Genomic DNA, 19516 nt, shown 5'->3' on the forward strand with positions numbered 1-19516 from the left:
AAAACAGCCAGTTCTAGAGCATAATCTTGGTTTTGAAAGCGTAATAGGCTTAATTTTTCAGCAATTCTCAAAACATAATAGATTCGAACTGGACCAGACACTTTTTTCTCCCTACCCAATGACAAAGAGAATAAAGCGGTCTGGCCATACGAGACTACCTATTATGCTGGGATTATGCTTGATGCTTTTGGTCACCTATTATGCTTTAAATTATGCTGGCATAATCGGCCGGTGCCTAGTAATGGTACTAATGGTATTTCAAATATAAATAGAATTCATTTTTGAGGAAGGCATAATATTTTCATACCTCACAATTTTTGAAGCCTCACTTTATATATCATCAATGAATTTATCACTTAATGATGCTGTCAACTGCATTATTCTTAGGGGTCATACAGTTATGCTTCATTTAAGCTAATGTAGTGCTTAAATAAGTAAAATGAATAATGGAATTTTCAAGTGTAATATATAGCTTGCCTCATTCAAATGTTGAAAATTGGCTGGAAGCTTTCAGAGCCTGACTGGCCATATTTTCTACCCTTGCTTTTTAATTTTTTTCTCCAAATATTTAGTCAGGAAAAACAACATCAGCCAAGAAAGGCTGTTTTTCAGTTGTTCTTTGATCACACAATAAAATACAAGAATTTTATTCATATAACCTTCTGTTGTATACTGCATGAGTATTGATATGTGACAATTTGTTGCATTTAGATGCAAGTGTTGAATTTTCAAGTTGTAAAGCCACTAGCTAGCTGTTATGAACCACTGAAAATCTACTGAGGTTCACAAAACTTACACTCCTATCTGCGAATTTCCATAACCATCCAAATTAGTGTTGAAGCGATTCCAAGCACTTTAGGCAATGCCAATATCCGATAATTTATACAGTTTGGCCTATTTTCTGGTGGTTAACGAATGTCTCATTGTAGGTTTCTACAAGTTACACTTGCATACTCCATTAAAAGTACCACTAGTAAAGCCAATGGTGCTGCAGGTCTTGTGATGATGCATTGCTCTTTGAAGGAACCAGCTTACTGATGAAATTATCAAGCCAATTTTTACAAGCCAATAAAGATGGTAAAAATCCATATGAAAACAGAGGCACACCCAAGCAAACATGGACACATGGTGATCATAGAACCAGTTAGAAGTAATTGATGGAATACTTCACTGCAGGTACTACCAAGGTAAATACAACACTTGCCAATTAGTAGTACCTAAACATATGCTAGAATATAATTATACTCAATGAATCTCATGCAGGAACAGCAGATGGTCATTTGGGACATAAGAAAACGTTTTGTAAAATACTCGGAGAGATTCGAATTCTTCTTATCTGGTTGGATACTCATCGACATTGAAGGAGTGGTGTTTAACATGTGAAAGTTGTGCTGCAACTATACCAAAGAGACTATGACCATTACAAAATATTAAAGCAGTATGGACCAGCCTATTATGCTAAAATTTTTACCTATTGTGTTATGCTGCACTGCTCAAAATTTTCCCTATTATGCTCAATAATATTATTATTATTATGTTCACTTTATTTCATTGTGGTGATGCATGTTATACGAAAAGTTGTCATTATGCTTAATATTTAATCCATAGGCGGCGAAAGGGGGGGGGCTAGGGGGCCAAAGCCCCCCCTCAGAATGATACCACGCCGAAGTTATCCTTCTTGGTGGGGCTGAAAACCGCGATAAAGATCGAGATACTCCAATAGAGCAGTCACAGTATTAGAGCAGTGTGTAGCAAGCTATGTAAGGATTTTTATGTAATTTATCAGCTATGAATGCGTAGCTGGTGAGGTGGGCAGCTATTGTCAGTTGGTTGCAACCTTTTTTTTTTTTTTTTTTTTTGGTCTCACCATACCAAACCAGAGACTAAGTCTGGGTCAGCCCAGCCCCCCCTCATATCAACTACTTCCTCCGCCCCTGATTTAATCTGAAATGACTTTGAAACCTGGTAATTGCAGTTACAGTTGCTACTAGGTTTCACAAATTGGTTTATGCAGTTAAATCAAGTGGAAGGTGCTTGGTAGCTTTATTACACTGAATGACCATTGTAATGGAATATATTGGGCAATATATCCAATGAAATGCATGTGTGTCTGGGGTCCATAGACTATAGAATTTGCTGAAAAATTGAAATTATTAATCATTTTATGCACTAGCATTATATGCTCAATGCTTTGTGGTATCTGTGTATTATGCTCTACATTATGGTGGCATATTGGGCTGGCCCTTACAAAGCAGGCTTCAACTGGTAACAGTAGATATAATGAGGCCATTCCCAAAAACCAAGAATGGTAATTCATACAATCTAGTGACCTCATATTATTTTACATGATGGACAGAAGCATATGCAATGTCGAATCAAGAAGCACTCACTGTAGCTACAAAAGTTAATCTACAACATGGTTTGCAGGTTCTCTCTCCTGGATCAACTCCATTGGAACATGGGGCTCAATTTGAAGCACAGTTGATTAAGGAATAAGTTATGTAGAACACGTACTATTGTACATACAGGGATCTTATAAGCTTCTTAGTTGTTATAATTAGTGCTATGTAATGAGCTGTGGGCTGGCAAAGTTATAAGTTGTTGCTTACCTTGACAGTTATGATTTTGTAAGTCATGTCAATATAGACTTAAAGACGGGTCACGTTTATGTTTTTTTACTCCAGCTGTCCACAATTTCTTGTTCACCATTAAATTAATATAATTACACTGTCAAGCTACACAGACTGTATAATATTTTTATGTGACCAGAAATGCAAAAAGGCATCTTATAGCCTTTCCAATTCCCAACTTGGACTAATCATAATTATTTCCTTAAGCTTTTAGCTTATCATCTTCATAGTTACAGCAAACTATAGTGGCATGATAGGGGTATATTGACAAATGTGACCAAATTTCAAAGTAGTACCATTATTCATACATAAGTCAAGATATGGGTTACCAAATAACTTTGTGGGACTCAATCCCAGCAGAGCATCTGTTATAGGTGACTGTAGGGGATGGAGAATTGTTTTAAAAGACATTCAGAGAACTATTGTGATGTTATGATGTGGTGCATGGTATTTGTATACTATATGTGTAAACGAGGTTTAACAAACTTTAAAGAAATAATTATGTGCAATTGGAAAGGCTATGTCTGGTCACAATTATGATAACATTAGTCAGAAATACTTTCACAGATGTGTACACTACTGCGATACTTTGATGTAAATCAAATTTGCCTGCATGTATGCATGCAGAAAATTTAATACCGGATAGCAAAATTAGTAGTATATAGAAGGATTAATCACAGCAAGGTCAAACAAAGTATCACAACAGACATACGTATACCGTACCTATGAAAGTGTAAAACTCAAAATACAGTCTGTGTTCTATACATATATAGCTAAATGGCTAGGAATACAGTGCAAAGTTAAAGACTGCTACTTTAGCGAAGGAGTCCACACGCCGTTAAATTTAGCAGGGTCAGACTTTGGATCGTGAGCAGGATCTAACTGTTTAATATGCGTGGAATTGTAATATTCTATTCTCTCCTTCAACTGCTTAACTATGTCAGGATGTTGATCCGCAACATTGTTCCTCTCATTTGGATCCTCTTTGATATTAAATAGCCATATGAATGATGGAGTATATGGACCATGATCTATTGACCCATTTAAGTGAACCCAACCATCAGGACATGTGTTATTTTTTTGTCGTGGTACTTGTATACTGCAGTTTGGTAGACCTGTAATAAGCTTCCAATCTCCAACCCTCATAGCTGCTTGCCCCCTAAAGCCATGAGTTGGAGGATCTAAATTTATCAGTAGTTCTTTACGAGGTGTCTGAATGTCCTGTGTGATAGTTGGCCACACATTGTATCCATCTAATTTCCATTTGTTTCTGTCGAGCTCCAATCCTGCAATACCTTCTACTATTGTCGGTAGCCAGTCAGTGGCATGAAGTAATTCATGATTATCATAGTTAAGTTTTGGTAACTTGGAACTCCATACAAATCCTGTGCCTCGAACACCTCCTTCAAACACTGTTTTTTTGCCGCCTCTTAATGGCCAATTGTTGCCACCATATGCCATCTGTCCTCCATTGTCTGTTGTAAATATAATAACTGTATCATCTAACAAGTTTCTCTCTTGTAACTTCATAGTAATGTTACCTATTCCTTCATCAGCTGCTCGTAGCATCCCACAAAATATACGTCGATTGGCATAAGGTATGGATTGACAGGCAGGATCATCAGTGTACCTTTGAGGTGCTTCTAAAGGAAAATGAACAGACTGATAAGCAGCATAAATGAAGAAAGGCCCCTTGCTACTATTGTGTTTAGCAATCACTTGTTCAACAGCTTCAGTAAACAAGAAGGTACTGTAAGTTCCATTTTCGTCAGTAACTGGTGCAGTATTGTTCCTCAAGTCAATGTAAGAGTCAAATGTGTGCAAAAAGTAATCTTCCCAAGAATTGTAGTATCCATAGAAGGTATCAAACCCCCTGTATGTTGGAGTGTATTCCCACTTGTGCATACCGAGATCCCACTTGCCTACACAATGTGTAGAATAGCCACCTTTCTTCAACTCGTTTGCAATAGTAGTTTGATTTAATGGCAAGCCATATGGACGACCATCACTTATTACTGACTTTGCTAATCCCATGTGATAAGGATAACGACCAGCCATTATAGCAGATCTCGTTGGAGAACAAAATCGCTGGACGTAGTATTGTTGCAATCGAATTCCTTCGTTTGCAAATTTGTCAATGGTCGGTGTTTTAATGTCCGACCCTTTGTAGCTGGTATCATTCCATCCCAGGTCATCAATAACAAACATCAATATGTTAGGTTTTGCAGCATCATTCTGTCGTATAAAGTGAGCCAAAAGAACACACAAGAAGATTTTCTGGTACATTTTCACGTGATAGATCACATGAAAATTATTGCATAATCATAAATTACCACACCCTAACATAGTCACGCGCAGCCAGACCACTATTCCAGCGCTAGGGCTTATCGATTGGAGATTTTTTAGTGAGGGCGCTTATAATCTCCAATAAATAAGCCCCATCGCTGAAATAGTGATCTGGCTGCGCGAAACTAACCCCAAGATTATTGGATTGTTATGTGGCTGTTTTCTTCATGAACATTATTAATATATAAGAATTGTTGAATTAACAAATAACAATCCTCCAATCAACTACCTAGCTATTGTCATGTGTTAGGCTAAGTGTAACTTGAATAACACCAGCGCGTAGCAGCCAAGTTTGTCACTTTCTTCTGGTAAAAAAACGATGCAAATTAATGTCTTAAAATCACGCGATTTTTCGTTGCAGTGATCGTAGGGTTCTTCGTATGCCACGATATTCACTCTCAACAATATTGTTCAAGTATAGTCAACTCAAAGTATCGGTGGTTTGATTTTATTGGCCAGTTTCTGGTGGCAACACAACCTGTGCGCTTTTTTGGCAACAAGCAAAATGTTTCTTCCTTTGGAGCACAGGACAAGCAGAGCAGCAACTGCGCCGTGGGTTAGCAATGACTATATGCAATACTAGGTAAAGTACCTGCATGCGAGGTGTGGTTATAACTGAAGCTTGTTAGTCATCTGGCTGAGGCGCTGAGCCATCTATATGCTGAAATTCCGCCAAAACGACGCGATTTTTGCGCTCAAACATTAGAATGTTTGAAAATCAGTGTAACAGTCTCCAACAGCAAGGATACAAGGCTTATAACTAACAATACGGCCATAGGCGGATCTAGGAGGCACTGTCAAGGGGGGCAAGAAGTTTTAGTGTACAACAGTGTTTACTCCACTAAGAGGAATTCTAGTACACAAGTTATATTCAGTTGCATAATTTTAGCTGGATGAATGATAGACATACAGTTTTAAGACTATATTAAAGAAAAATTTTAAAAATTAGACCTCCTAGGTTTGAAGTTGGGAGCATTTTTTGATAGCATGTAGCTAAAAAAATGTATGCTTGCAATGCATATAAAGATTAGTTAGCCTATCTGAGATTATTATTATTATTTATTACAGGTAATTTATAAGGCTAAACAGCCTGTTACACCTGATCAACAGGTAAAAAAAGTACAGGTAGACTAATTACATACATTTATACATAGTGCTAGATGAATACTGGTCAATCAATTTCTTAAAATCATCAACTGATGCTGCACATACTACTTCTTGGGGTAAATTATTCCATGGTTCAACAACTCTTCTTGTAAAAAAATATTTCCTGGCATCTGTTCTTGAAAAATATTTAAATAGCTTAAATGTATGACCTCTGGTATGGGTAATGGGTGAAAAAGTAAAAAAATCAGAATAGTCTATATCATACTTATCTTGTAGCATATTGTAGACAGCAATCATGTCACCTCTATAACGCATTGAAGGAACTATCATGAAGTCATTTTTGAGTGCCACCCACCAAACGTGGTGGGCGTGGCACTATCCTTCCAAATTTAATGTACAAGTCTTTTTCTCCTGATGCTTTCCTGGCTCTCAACTCTTCACGCAGTTGTTTGCTTTGCTCACGTTCTTTTAGTGTTAAGTCAGGTGAAACATACACATTACTCCACTTAGAGCTAGTACGAAGCTTGGTAGCATTTCTAAGTATTTCTCTTTTAGCAGCTAGGCCCCCAATTTCTACTCTCAATAGGCGGGGCTTGTTGGCTTTAGGTGCCCCCAGCCTAGTTGTCTTTGATGCAACATTCTCAGGCACTCCAAATTCAGAAGTTAACAAGCTGGAAACTTGTTGAAGATCATTAGTTAAGCGTTGAGTATCAGGACAATCTGAAGGCTCAGGGAGATTATGGATAATGAGATTCTTTTTGTGCCTTTCCCTGTCCACATACTCATCAACTGCTGCAACAACACTTCGGTGAGCTGGAATTGGAGCCGGAGTTGAGCATCAGAAGCATCCATAGCTTCCACAGTAGGTATAGACGTCTGAATAGCTTGTTGAAATTGTTTTGTTTTCTCTGTTAGGACATCAATAAACTGGCCCATGGCTTTGTCCAGTGATTTATGAATGGCAGAATCAATAACCTCGCCAATGGAGCCATTGCCAGTGGACTTACTAATAATACCCATTACAGAGCCATCACAGCCAGTATAAAACCAGTGGAGGCTCTTGATACCAGAGATACCATTAAAGAGATCCTCAGGGATATCACAACATACATTGTAGAACCACAAACAACAATATTCACACTGTAGAACATACTCACTAGAACCCTTGCACTTATCACATGTATATAACTCATCCTGATCAGCGTCCTTCTGAGAAACGGAAGGCCTTGGTGTAGGAACCTCGTAGGGCTTATGCACCTATCAATGTATTGCCCCACTACCCCCCCCCCCCCCCTCGGGCATATATGGGGCTATAGTGGGGATTTGACACAGCCGAATGTCAAATGCCCCATAGTAGGGCAAACCTATCGTGTCAAATCCCCACCGTTGGCCCCAGTTGCAACGCGGGATTAACTCGGGATTTGACATAGCGAAGGAAGTTACAACAAAAAATATTTGGGAACTTACTGAACGATCGTCAAATGCCCCATAGTGGGGTAGCAGTTTCGTGTCAATTCCCCCTGTAAAGCCCCACTTACGCCCGAGGGGGGGGGGGGGGGGGGGGTGGTGGGGCAATACATTGATAGGTGCATTACCCGGAGCCTTCTTGTTCTTCTCTCTGGCCTTCGCGCCGTCTCCCTTCGTCTTGGGCATTCCAAATAGTGCTTCCCGTTGGTGATATCCTTAAAACCAACTGTCTTCAACGAGTAGATTCTACTGTGTGATGTTAGATAATTCAGAAAATCACTAGTAACGCAAATCCCGGGTCTCAGACTCTTCTTTTACGGAGAGAGAAAGACCCTAGCCAAGCGTGGCGTCACGTGATTTTTTATTTTAAATATAACCTGTTTGATGGTAAAGTGTACTAAATCAAAATATAATGGTGTATAGTAGTGTTATAATGACATTAGAAATGTGACTGTTCTATTAGAGCAATGACTGTTCTATTAGAGCAATGACCGCTCTATTAGAGTATCTCGATCCTGGTACAAAAATTTTAAACTTATTTGCCTCACTTTCTTTACAATGTACAGTATAACTGCATGTAAGTACATTTATAACTGTTGTCTTCTATTTGCCTATTGGCTTTCTATACTTCTGAATACAGTACACTAGTATGATGATTCCAGTTTCTGGTATCAATATAGTACTGTGAGTCCAAGGGGGCAAGAAAAGGGCCAGGGGGGCATAACACCCCTTGCCCCCCCCTCAGATCCACCCATGAATACGGCTATCTAGCCCAGTAATTATTATTATTTATTATTAATCAGCAGGACCCTCCAGGGGTATAATGCTGATGTGCAACTACATGTGTACAATTTCAATTAGGTACTTAACTATATACGTATGTACAATTACGACAAGTTACTTATTTATATATATATGTACAATTACAATAATAAACTATAAAAATATATACAATTACGATAAGTTACTTAACTATATACATAGAAGGGGCTAATTTTTGCTTAAATTCTTCCACACATGCAGTCAGTCTCAATAATCTCATCATCTAATCTATTCCATTCTGGTACAGTTCTTGGGAGGAAGGAATATTTATATACATCAATTCTTGGTTGGTAAGGTACTAGTTTAAAGTTTTGTGAGTGTCGGGTCCGTAAATGCATAGAAATAAGCCGGCACTCACGGTAATAATATAATTAAATCAATAATACAAGAAAAGGTCTTCATGTTCACACAGTGGGCAGAGATCGAGGCAAACTCTGCCAAATCCTGTAATGAAAGAATTTTTGCCATTACAGAAGCAGCATTGCCACGTTGAACATTAAGCACTGATGTGATCGAAATTCAAATCGCGGAAATACCCATTTAATCGGTTTCATTTCTGAAAACGAAAATTGAAGTTCGCTCCTTTTGTAAATATTTGTGTTAACCGTTCACTCAGGCGTGGTCTGGGCCAATGCAGTTGTGTGTTATAGCTACTGTGATGGCATCAAAGAGAGTTTAAGACTGCTGGAGTAATCGAGATGCTGAACCTAATACATACAAACTTGTAACCAAGGAGATCATTGAACAACAGACTTGCTTTAGGATGTCAGTGGTTAGTGCCCAGCGTCAAGCTAAGGCTGATGTTATAGCTTTGAGACATCGGCAGCTGGTTTGTAAGCAATCGGAACTCACACCACAGTTGCCAGCTAGTTTACGTCGTATTGTTTCTTTATCTAGTGAGAAAGGTGCCTCATCATGGTTATCAGTGCTTCCTATTGAAGAACATGGTTTTGCACTCCATAAAGGTGCATTTAGGGATGCACTGTGTCTACGATATGGTTGGTTGCCCAATGGTCTACCTGCTAAGTGTGTCTGTGGTCATGGCTTTACTGTTGATCATGCAATGAATTGTGCTACAGGTGGTTTCCCTACTCTACATCATAATGAACTTAGGGACTTCACTGCTGCTACTCTGTCTGAAGTATGTCATAATGTGGCCATTGAACCAGTGCTGCAACCCCTGTCTGGTGAGTCCTTTTGCTATGCCTCAGCTAATTTACCCTTCGATCATCTTCTATAACAAGAGGTCATGATTTAAAGATCTACAAACCACACGCTACCTGCTTGCCACGCCGTCACTTTTATTCAGTAAGAATTATAAATGATTGGAATGGACTCCCATATGACTCAGTTAATGTTCATTCAACCAATTTGTTTAAGACACACCTCGATAGATTTTATTATGATTACCAGTATGATATTGTATAGTTATTTTTGTAGTAGTTTGATTGTTTAGATCAGGTTTTTACAGGCTTTGCCTCCTTACCTGTACCCCCAATAATAATAATAATAATACGGCCATAGGCGGATCTAGGAGGCACTGTCAAGGGGGGCAAGAAGTTTTAGTGTACAACAGTGTTTACTCCACTAAGAGGAATTCTAGTACACAAGTTATATTCAGTTGCATAATTTTAGCTGGATGAATGATAGACATACAGTTTTAAGACTGCATTGAAGAAAAATTAAAAAAATTAGACCTCCTAGGTTTGAAGTTGGGAGCATTTTTTGATAGCATGTAGCTAAAAAAATGTATGCCTGCAATGCATATAAAGATTAGTTAGCCTATCTGAGATTATTATTATTATATTGAATCAAAATATAATGGTGCACAGTAGTGTTATTGTTCTATATGCGTATACGCGTACGGTACAACCATACGCGCACGGTACAACCATACGCGCATGGTACGGAAAATCATACCATCTGAGTATACAGCCAACCTGGTATGCGTATAATATCAAGCAGAAGGTTTTTACACTGCCATACCTATTGACTATCCCGGATGGCACTCTGCTTTCATTTATTTTAGGGGAAGAGGGAGGGGGGAGACGCTAGTCTCGCTTATCGGTTTCTGTTCAGTGAAGATCGAGATACTCTAATAGAGCAATCATATTTAGCTATTCTATTCTCTAGAGTTGAGATGTATTTAGCTTTACTGCGATTAAGATATAATTTGCTTTACTGCATGATGCAAATTAACCACCTTGTTGATATCCCAGCAAATCCATTTCTGACACCCATATCCACTGTACATAGTACCAGAGGTCATAATATGAGATTTATGCATTGTAGCTAAATATAAACAAAAGATTTTGATATAATTATCCATATAAATACGCATTAAAATACTGCATTCTGATTGGTTAAAACATAGCAGCCATATTAAATAATTTGCATCCATTGGCAATTTTTTCAGGAATATATATGTATATTATTTCATTAAATATTTTATTTCATTGTTGCTACATATAATCTTGTTTACCTTTAATTTGTTAGTACACTTCCACTTAAAAATGGATATTTATGCCTGGTGGTGCTAAAGGATGTTGAGCAGACAATTTCAGTCAGATGAGCTCAAGAAGTACAATGTAATGATTGCTCAAACAGAGGAAGACCTCACTGTTAAAATGAAGAGTAACCACAACTCTCAAGGAGTTCCCAGAGTAGGGAGGATTTAACACTGCTGGAGAGTAACCATTACTCTAAAGGAGTAACTGGGGAGTAACACATGCTCTGAAGGTGGTGTCACTTACTCTTCAGAGTAATGGTTATTCTCTTCAGAGTGTTGGCTACTCTCCATGGGGTGTTGAATCCTCCCTACAATGGGAACTCTTCAGAGTGTTGGTTACCCAAAAGTACCTTCTGAAATGCTTCCCCAATAGGTTGATATAATTTTTTTGTGGTACAGAATCAGAAGCCTTTGCAAAATCAAGCAGTAGACAATGTACAGTGCTTCGTTGATCTAAACATTGAGACCAATCATCAACAGCCTCAGTCAAAAGAGTTACAGTAGATCTTTTATTTCTGAAGCCAGATTGAGAAGGACTAAGCAGTTGGTGACGCTCCAAAGCAGAAACTAAGTGTCGGTGCAAAATACACTCAAAAACTTTGATTACAACAGAATTGAGATTGATTGGTCTGTAGTTACTAGGATTATGCTTGTCGTTACGCTTGTATATCAGAACAATATTTCCTGAAACCCAGTCAAAGGGAAGAGTACCTGTTGATAGTGATTTGTTGAATAAGTGACAAAGAGGAATGGAAATATAATCTGCAGCATTTTTCAGTAGGAATGAAGTAATGTTATCAGGGACACAGGCTTTGTTAACATTCAAGCGGCACAGTTCAGCATGAACTTCTTCAGGTGTTATAGGGATTGAGTCGATGATAGTAGGATGTGAGGATTCAGGAGTTAGTGAGTCAAGATTAGAGGTATTTTCCCTGAGAAAAAATATTCTCTTAAACAACGATGCCTTATCAGAGTCTTTGGTGATTGTATTACCAGAGTCATGGAGTGGAGGGATGGGATTACGATAGCCTTCCACTGTATTAATCCACCTCCAGAATTGCTTTGGGTTGGTATGGCTTTGCTGACACACTAAATATAAATTAGAATGACTTGCAGTCTCGTGGCGAAACTTTGAATGGACCAGGTTACTGATAGATTTATACTTTCTCAGAGTGGCTGGATTACCTGAATGCTTGTACTCATGATATAAATGCTTTTTCCTGTGGATTAATTTTATTGTAGATTCTGAAAACCAATGCTTCATTTTCCGCTTTTTCCAACGAACTGATAGAAACACATAATCCACAGCAGAGGAAAAACTCCAATTTGTTTTCAGCTAGATGTGTATCCCTGAGTCTAGGCCCCTGTTCCTTCCCTGTATGTATGTGTGTATGTTGTCTTAATAAAACAAGACGTTTTCTCTCTCTTATGTTTCTGGTCATTTGAAGTTTAGTTTTAGATGCGGGTAGGTGGAATTCAGCAACAAAGCAACAATGAAGTGACTGCTCAGTTAGTGTATTTTTGTGATTTACTAACCGTTCTATTAGAGCATATCAATCTGTACTATGCACTGTGCAAATTTCTTGCGGGTTTTCACTGATAAAAGGCAAATTATGATACTTAAGCAGTTTGATTTAGCATCTTTGTTACAGCCCAATATTTATTTCTGAAATCTGGAAAATCTGATGCGGGCATTTTTCCCATGTATTTCTGAAATTTCACATTCTCCAAAAAAGGATGCGGGCAATGGACCAGAAACATAATTACCAACTGAAGTGGCCTTATCAAGTTACGCTTGCCTGAAGGCATTGGGTAGGCAGTTAGTCAGTAGAAAATTCCATTGAATTTTTTTTTTTCGTAACAATTTACTGGAAACTTTTAGGATCGTACTGAAGGCACGTTTGGGCTTGGTTATACCTAACTAATACTGCCAAAGTGCCAAGATGGAGTTGTTTGGATGAATTTTTTGGCTAGGAAAACCCAAATCTCCATGATCCCTAATATGCAGTACTACCGTACTGTATGATAAGACTAGTCTATTTTACATAACTAGTGTACATACCAAAGCAGAGATTTTTTTCACACTGATTATTATGTTTATGGATTCCAAATTTAATTAGAGTGGGTAACAAGAAAATGCAACTTGGCATAAACAGTTGTGGAAGCTACCACTTTGTCGTAATTTAAGTGTTTGTGTTTTAATTAAGTGTCTTTATTGCTGGTGTGTATACTTGTGCTGTTGTGTACTTTTGTATGCTGTTTACAGGGCTCCACTGATAATCAGCTTCCAAGAGAAACCATTGAAAAGAAAGTGAAAGATTTAATACCTGAAGTGCAGCCACATGCAGTACTGTTAAATTAAAATTGTAGCATCAAAAGGCTTACTTTATAAGCAAAGTACTGGATATTGGTCAGAGGTAACAAAAGTGACTACAGATTCAATATTTCAACCATCACTACCGCTATTAGCAATTGTGATTTCTCCTATATCTTCTGCTGTTACACACTCAGAATAAGGAATGTACACCTTCCAAAAGTCACCTTTATTATTTTTATAGTCATCTCCTGGCAGGTTATAGGCAATTCTAATAGAGCAAATGAATTTTTATCAGATTTGCCATTTACTTTGATCCCAATAAACTTTGCTTGATCACTTTCAGCATCTGGTAGACCTGATGTGAATGCCATTACGTAGATGTACTTGATGTAAAACCCTAAAGTGAAAAATAAATCACAACTAACATATCTATATTACATGAATAACAAAGTATGTATACATATCTGCATAACCATTTCTACAATTAACTAATTATTCATGCAAATAAGTGATTAGCTGAGCAAAAGTCTGACATATTCATACTTAACAAATTATATTACACTGGTGCAACTTAGCTACATGTATGTGAGATTTTGCTAAGACGGTCACATACAGTATTATCATACATGCACCATGAGAACTTCTTTTACTCGTTTCTCCGGACAGAGTCAGGTTCACTCTCATAAGAGCAGTATAACTCAAAGTCAAAGTACACAGAGCAACAGAAACCACAAGCAAATTCATCATGGAAAAATGCTGATCAAACAATGCAATTTTTTTTTCAATTGACATTACAAACAACCTCTGCATTTTTATAGTAATCGAAATCCTTATACAGTAGCTATTTAGCTAGTTTATATTGTAGAAGCATCATTACATTGCCTAGCTAACAGAAGCCATCAACAGAAACTAACAGTATATATGCTACTCATCATTAATGTCAAAATTGAACTCATACACACACCTTAAGTGACTTAACATTAATTTCCATTTTCATCACCTCCATATTGTTAATTGTGTGCATCCAGTTCCTTTTTATAAGCAACCTTTCCTAACTCTAGTATCACTAGCAAATCTATAAGAACAGTGATATCACTAGATGTCGTCACCTCATGCATGAACTCAGTGCATACAACCTTTTACATCACTTTAGGTCACTTTCAGTATTGTATTGTTTATGTATAAATATGTTGTACCTTTGCATGTACTTTTATCAGCTGTGCTTAAGTAGCTGTCCAGCTAACGAATGCACAAACTCCACATCACTCCTTCAACTGAGAACAACCACTTGCCCATGTGACCCTTGTCAAAGAGTTTACATTTACGTACTTCATTGGCTGGCACAAAATTGATATGAAAGTGTGACCGCATACATCAATGAAGTAGCCATTTTTAAAAAAAAATGGAATTTATTCATTGACAACTACAATAATGTTCTTGACCAGGTCATTGTTTTAGTATGAGCAAAGATTATACTTACATTAGCGTCATGATACACATGACAAAAACACCCATAATTATGATGTATGTGTCACTGCTGGTATGGTTACTATACACAGGGGGGTTTCTGAGGTTTCCAGAAACTGGTTACATTCAGATTGAGATACTTTAATAAAGCTGTCAATCACTCTAATAAAGCAGTCACAGTATTCAGAGCAGAGCAGTAGTGTAGTAAGCTACATATGTAGCTATAAATAAGTATTTTTGTATACTTTATCAGTGCTATTGATATATAGTTAGTGGAGGACAGTTATTCACAGTAGCTAGGCAGTTACCTTTTTTGGTCTTCACCAAAAGTCTATAGCTATGCTCTTGTAGCCACCAAAAATCCTGGAGCTGCCTATGATACAGCATTTTTGGGTGGTATTCACCTTATAATCTATGATATTGTGAAGGAAGTCAACATTTAGGCACCGGCCTATGATGCCCGAAATTTTACCTATTATGCTTTTGAGCATTGCTCAAAAATTAAGCCTATTATACTCAAAATTATGCTTTCAAAATCAAAATTATGCTCTAGAAGTGACTGTTTTATTAGAGTATATCAGCCTTTCCTGACTGCTCTATTAGAGTATCTCGATCTTATTTCTGCAAAGTGTGAATAACCAACAAAGAAACGGTTTAATAAGTTGTATTACGTGTTTTTGATTATAAAATGCACTAATAATACTATTGGCAGTGAATATTTGCTTTCTTTCAGGCGCGCGTATTGCGCATTTAATTAATTTTTCATACATCGTCCCTATTATGCTGGCATTATGCTTGATGCTTTTGGCCACCTATTATGCTTTAAATTATGCCGGAATAATCGGCCGGTGCCTATCAACATTACACATATGTGATGGTTTAGTTGTGACCACATCAGAAGCCATAAACTTTTAACAAAAGCCAAGGAATGTTATTAGATAGTTTTCTCTCATACAGATGCACACCATCCAACACTATAATACTGGTAGTTAATGCAGATAAAATTTGACTTTGGTAATGATCTATCGGCACATCTAAACTGAAGACACTACTATTCAGTCACAATTTCTAATGTGTCTGTACACAGCTTTCACTATGTTACTTTACCACACAATGTATACCGATGTATATAGTCACATTAGAATATTCACCTTATGTCAGTTATAAACCAGTCATGTGAGCTATATGAAACAACATTAATTAAAATCAATGCTACCTATGGCATATCATGTTATAATACAATTTGTCACTGCAAAGCAAAATCACAGCAAACCATATACTGTATAGCACTCCAGTTGTTTATATTCCTAGCACATACAGGACCAAAACAATGGTGCATTTTCATCTCATAGCAATAGTGCGCACTAATATACCATATCAGCCATGTGACCTAGGTGAAGCAACATTATCAATGGCTACTAGAATAAGCCACCAATGTTCAACCACCATGAGACCAGATGCAATTACTCTCTGCAACTACCACCACTGATGCTTATTCTGACTTTCTCTGTGATTATAATTTACCTCAGCATATTGTTGAGCCATCCACAGTTACTACATCTGCCACTCTTATTGGCCATATCATTACTACTCCCAACATTAAGGTCAATTCTAAACATCAATCTATTGGTTTAAGTGACCATTTACAGTGAAACCTGTCTAATCAGGTCCTTGCATAAAGAGGCCACCTGTCTAAACTGGCCATTTTAAAAATTCCCACGCGTACAAAGTGACCTGCATAATGCAGCTATATACCTCCTCAATGAAATCAGAAAATTTTGTCCCTATGTTGACCGGAATAGACAGGTTTCACTGTAGTGCAATTTCTGGATGCTGACATGTCAATGGTATGGCCTAAACCAACCCTGTTTATGTTCTCCCATTTCAATCATGTAGTTGGGATGCTATCAAAGCATATGTTGCTTCTACTCCTTAGCATGTTATGGGTGTCTGATTATATAGATAATATGTGGAGTCCTGTCTGTTTAGTGTAATTGATCAATATGCTCCTCTCAAGCCAGTAAAATCCATGTGTTCTTAAAGACCAACACCATTGATGACTCCAGAGCTGCTGCTATCTATCAAAGAGAACAACATTAGACAATACTAAACGGCGCACAACAAAGACCCTCTCTACTCATGACATTGCTGTAAACAAACTGCGAACAGGCTAAAGACATTTATTCGTGAAGCAAAGCTTCATTACTTAAAGGCATTAGTGTGGTCCACCGGCATCTATCCAGCCAGCTATGGAGTAGTGTCAATAATATTACAGGTAGATCAAATTTAAAGAGTTGAAGAGTTGTGATTCTGGTACGTACGTGAGCAGCACTATTTCTCCAGATTCCCTCAATGAGTTGCTCTGTAATGTTGGAGTTTCTGAGGCTCACCAGACAGCTGACCACTTTGAGACTCCACCTACTCCACCACCTTCTGAGCCCTTGCACCATTTGCACTCCGTATGCTCCAGCACCTTGATATCTGCAAATCTACAGGACCAGATGGTCTCTCAGCTCATTTTTAAAGGAAGTTTCATTTAAGATTACTGGGCCTCTAACTAAATTAAATAATGCATCCTTACATTGTGAATCTATTCCTAGTGATTGGAAAAGAGCAATGTTATAGCTGTCCATAAATCTGGTTGTGGAGATCATAGGTGATTCCAAGGGGGGCCAGCCAGCTGAAAATAACGTTTAAAAACTCTTGGGGAAAAGTTGCAGTATAGATTGGCATTGTTATTTTTAGCATTTTTCATGTTTTTAGCATAAAGTTTAGGCTGTTTCCAAGCCTTAAAAATGCAAAAACCTTGTAGCAGTCATTGGTTACAAAATTCTGCAGTTACAACAATTTGTTTCTCTTTGATGCAAGCACAGCAAGAAAAGTTGCAGTATAGATTGGCATTGTTATTTTTAGCATTTTTCATGTTTTTAGCATAAAGTTTAGGCTGTTTCCAAGCCTTAAAAATGCAAAAACCCTGTAGCATCTGGGGGTTGCACCCCCAGACCCCCTTAAATTCTACTTTATGCTACAGCCAAACAACAATAGTTATGCTGTTCCCCCCTCTAGGTCAGGTCTAGAATCGCCACTGGTGGAGATGATCCTTCCAACTTTAGACCAATTTCTGTTGTCCCTATTCTTGCAAAGATATTAGAGAAGCTAGTTGCCTCCCAACTAAGTATTTATTTTGAGCAGTTCAAACTCCTGAGTCAATATCAGGGAGTTTATCGTGCAGGCAGATCTACTGAGCAGATTCTTTTATTTGCCATGGACTCAATAACACAAGCCTTAGATGCTGGTCAAGTTGCTTGTTTTTGTGGATCTCAGAAAGGCAAGTTATTCATGACATTGAACTGACCTGGTTCACCAATTACCTTTCCCATTGTATACAGCGTGTTGGCATAAGGATATGTTGTTGTCTTGGTCTCCTGTATAGGGTGGAATTTCACAGGGCAGTGCATTAAGCCCATTGCTATTTCTTGTATACATTATTGCTAGTCACTACTACATTTACTGATGATACTACTTTGATATTAAAATCATGATGTTGTGAAAGATTGTGCTCTGGCCTACAGAGAATCCAGGCATGGGTTGCATCAAAACCTTAATGTCAATAAATCTAGTATATGTGGTTTGCTTGAAAACGTGTACCTAGTGTAGTTTCTCCTATAATCCTAGTAGATGATCACCAGCTTAAGGAAGTGGATAAAGTAGGAATTATTTTTGACAGATATTTCAATGAGGCCCTCAGTTAAGTAGCGTGTGTAGTATGACCTACATTTACTTAGCTTCCACCAGAAATCTTTTATCATAAGATGTTGGTTGAATCATTAGTTTTTTCTAGGATTGAGTATATGTCTTACCTGTTTGGGGTCTTCCACTTAAACAGTCACAGTTAGCACATCTACAATAATAGCAGAACAGGTGTGTTCGTGTTATTAAATATTTAAGGAAATAATTATGATCATGTTTCAGGGCATCGTAGACAATTAAACTGGTTGCCAGTCTCTGATCAAATTAAGTTTAAATCTAATTGTGTCATGTTTCATTACTATCACAATAACAGTAAACCATGCTTGGTTCTCAATCCACCAATCTCACAACATAAATATCATACATGTTGCAAGGACAGCTTTGCTAACCTGCAAGCTTGTCATCTCTCCTCCACCAAACACTTTTCTTATTCATCTGTCACATCTTGGTAGAATTCTCTCACTGATGCCACATGTGTTACTTGTCATTATGAATTTATATTCTCTGTTAAGGACTTTTACTTAAATAAGCTTGTGTAGTTTATTATTGTATGTGTAACATGGTTGTCTAGTGGTTGTGTTTTGTACTGTGCTTATTGTTTTGTATGTGCTCTGGTAGAGAAGAACGGCCCTTGCCTACTACCGTGAGGATAACTAAAAATCAATCAGATATTTGACTTATGTAGTCACTATTGACTGTGAATCACAAAGCTCAAAAGTCACTTCTGTCATAAAATCTTGAATTTGGCCACATGTTCAATAGTAAATAGAGACACACATGATGCATGACAACACCTAAATTTTTGCACAAAAAATTATTTTATTTGCGCTTCTCTGACAGTAGCAGCCTAACTACTGCACCTATAGCATGCATATGGGGTTTACTATTCTCTCTCTCTTAAAAATGCCAGCAGTTTCTCTCCAAACTTACATGTTTATGACTCCCTGTATTCACAGACTTTAGCCTTCTCACAGGTTACTAGTGGGATAGCATTCACAGATAATCTGCCCAGGACATTAAAGCCAGAAAATACTCTAATAGAGCAGTCACCGATTATACAATTGCAACAGTCAGAAGTTCTGAGGACCATGCTCAGGTATG

At 37.7% G+C, this 19516-nt stretch overlaps 1 protein-coding gene across 1 annotated transcript; it reads right to left on the reverse strand.

The window, feature by feature from the left end:
* Nucleotides 1-3299: 3299 nt before the first annotated feature.
* Nucleotides 3300-4903, reverse strand: LOC136246240 (arylsulfatase J-like). The gene has a single exon (XM_066037668.1). It carries the CDS (start codon nt 4836-4838, stop codon nt 3441-3443), a length of 1398 nt encoding a protein of 465 aa, XP_065893740.1. The 5' UTR covers nt 4839-4903; the 3' UTR covers nt 3300-3440.
* Nucleotides 4904-19516: the final 14613 nt, after the last annotated feature.

Source organism: Dysidea avara, chromosome 2, assembly GCF_963678975.1.
Source record: "Dysidea avara chromosome 2, odDysAvar1.4, whole genome shotgun sequence".
NCBI lineage: Eukaryota > Metazoa > Porifera > Demospongiae > Dictyoceratida > Dysideidae > Dysidea > Dysidea avara.

Excerpts from the sequence above, each read along its gene's own strand:
- LOC136246240 (XM_066037668.1), bottom strand. The coding sequence starts at position 4,838 with ATGTTTGTTATTGATGACCTGGGATGGAATGATACCAGCTACAAAGGG.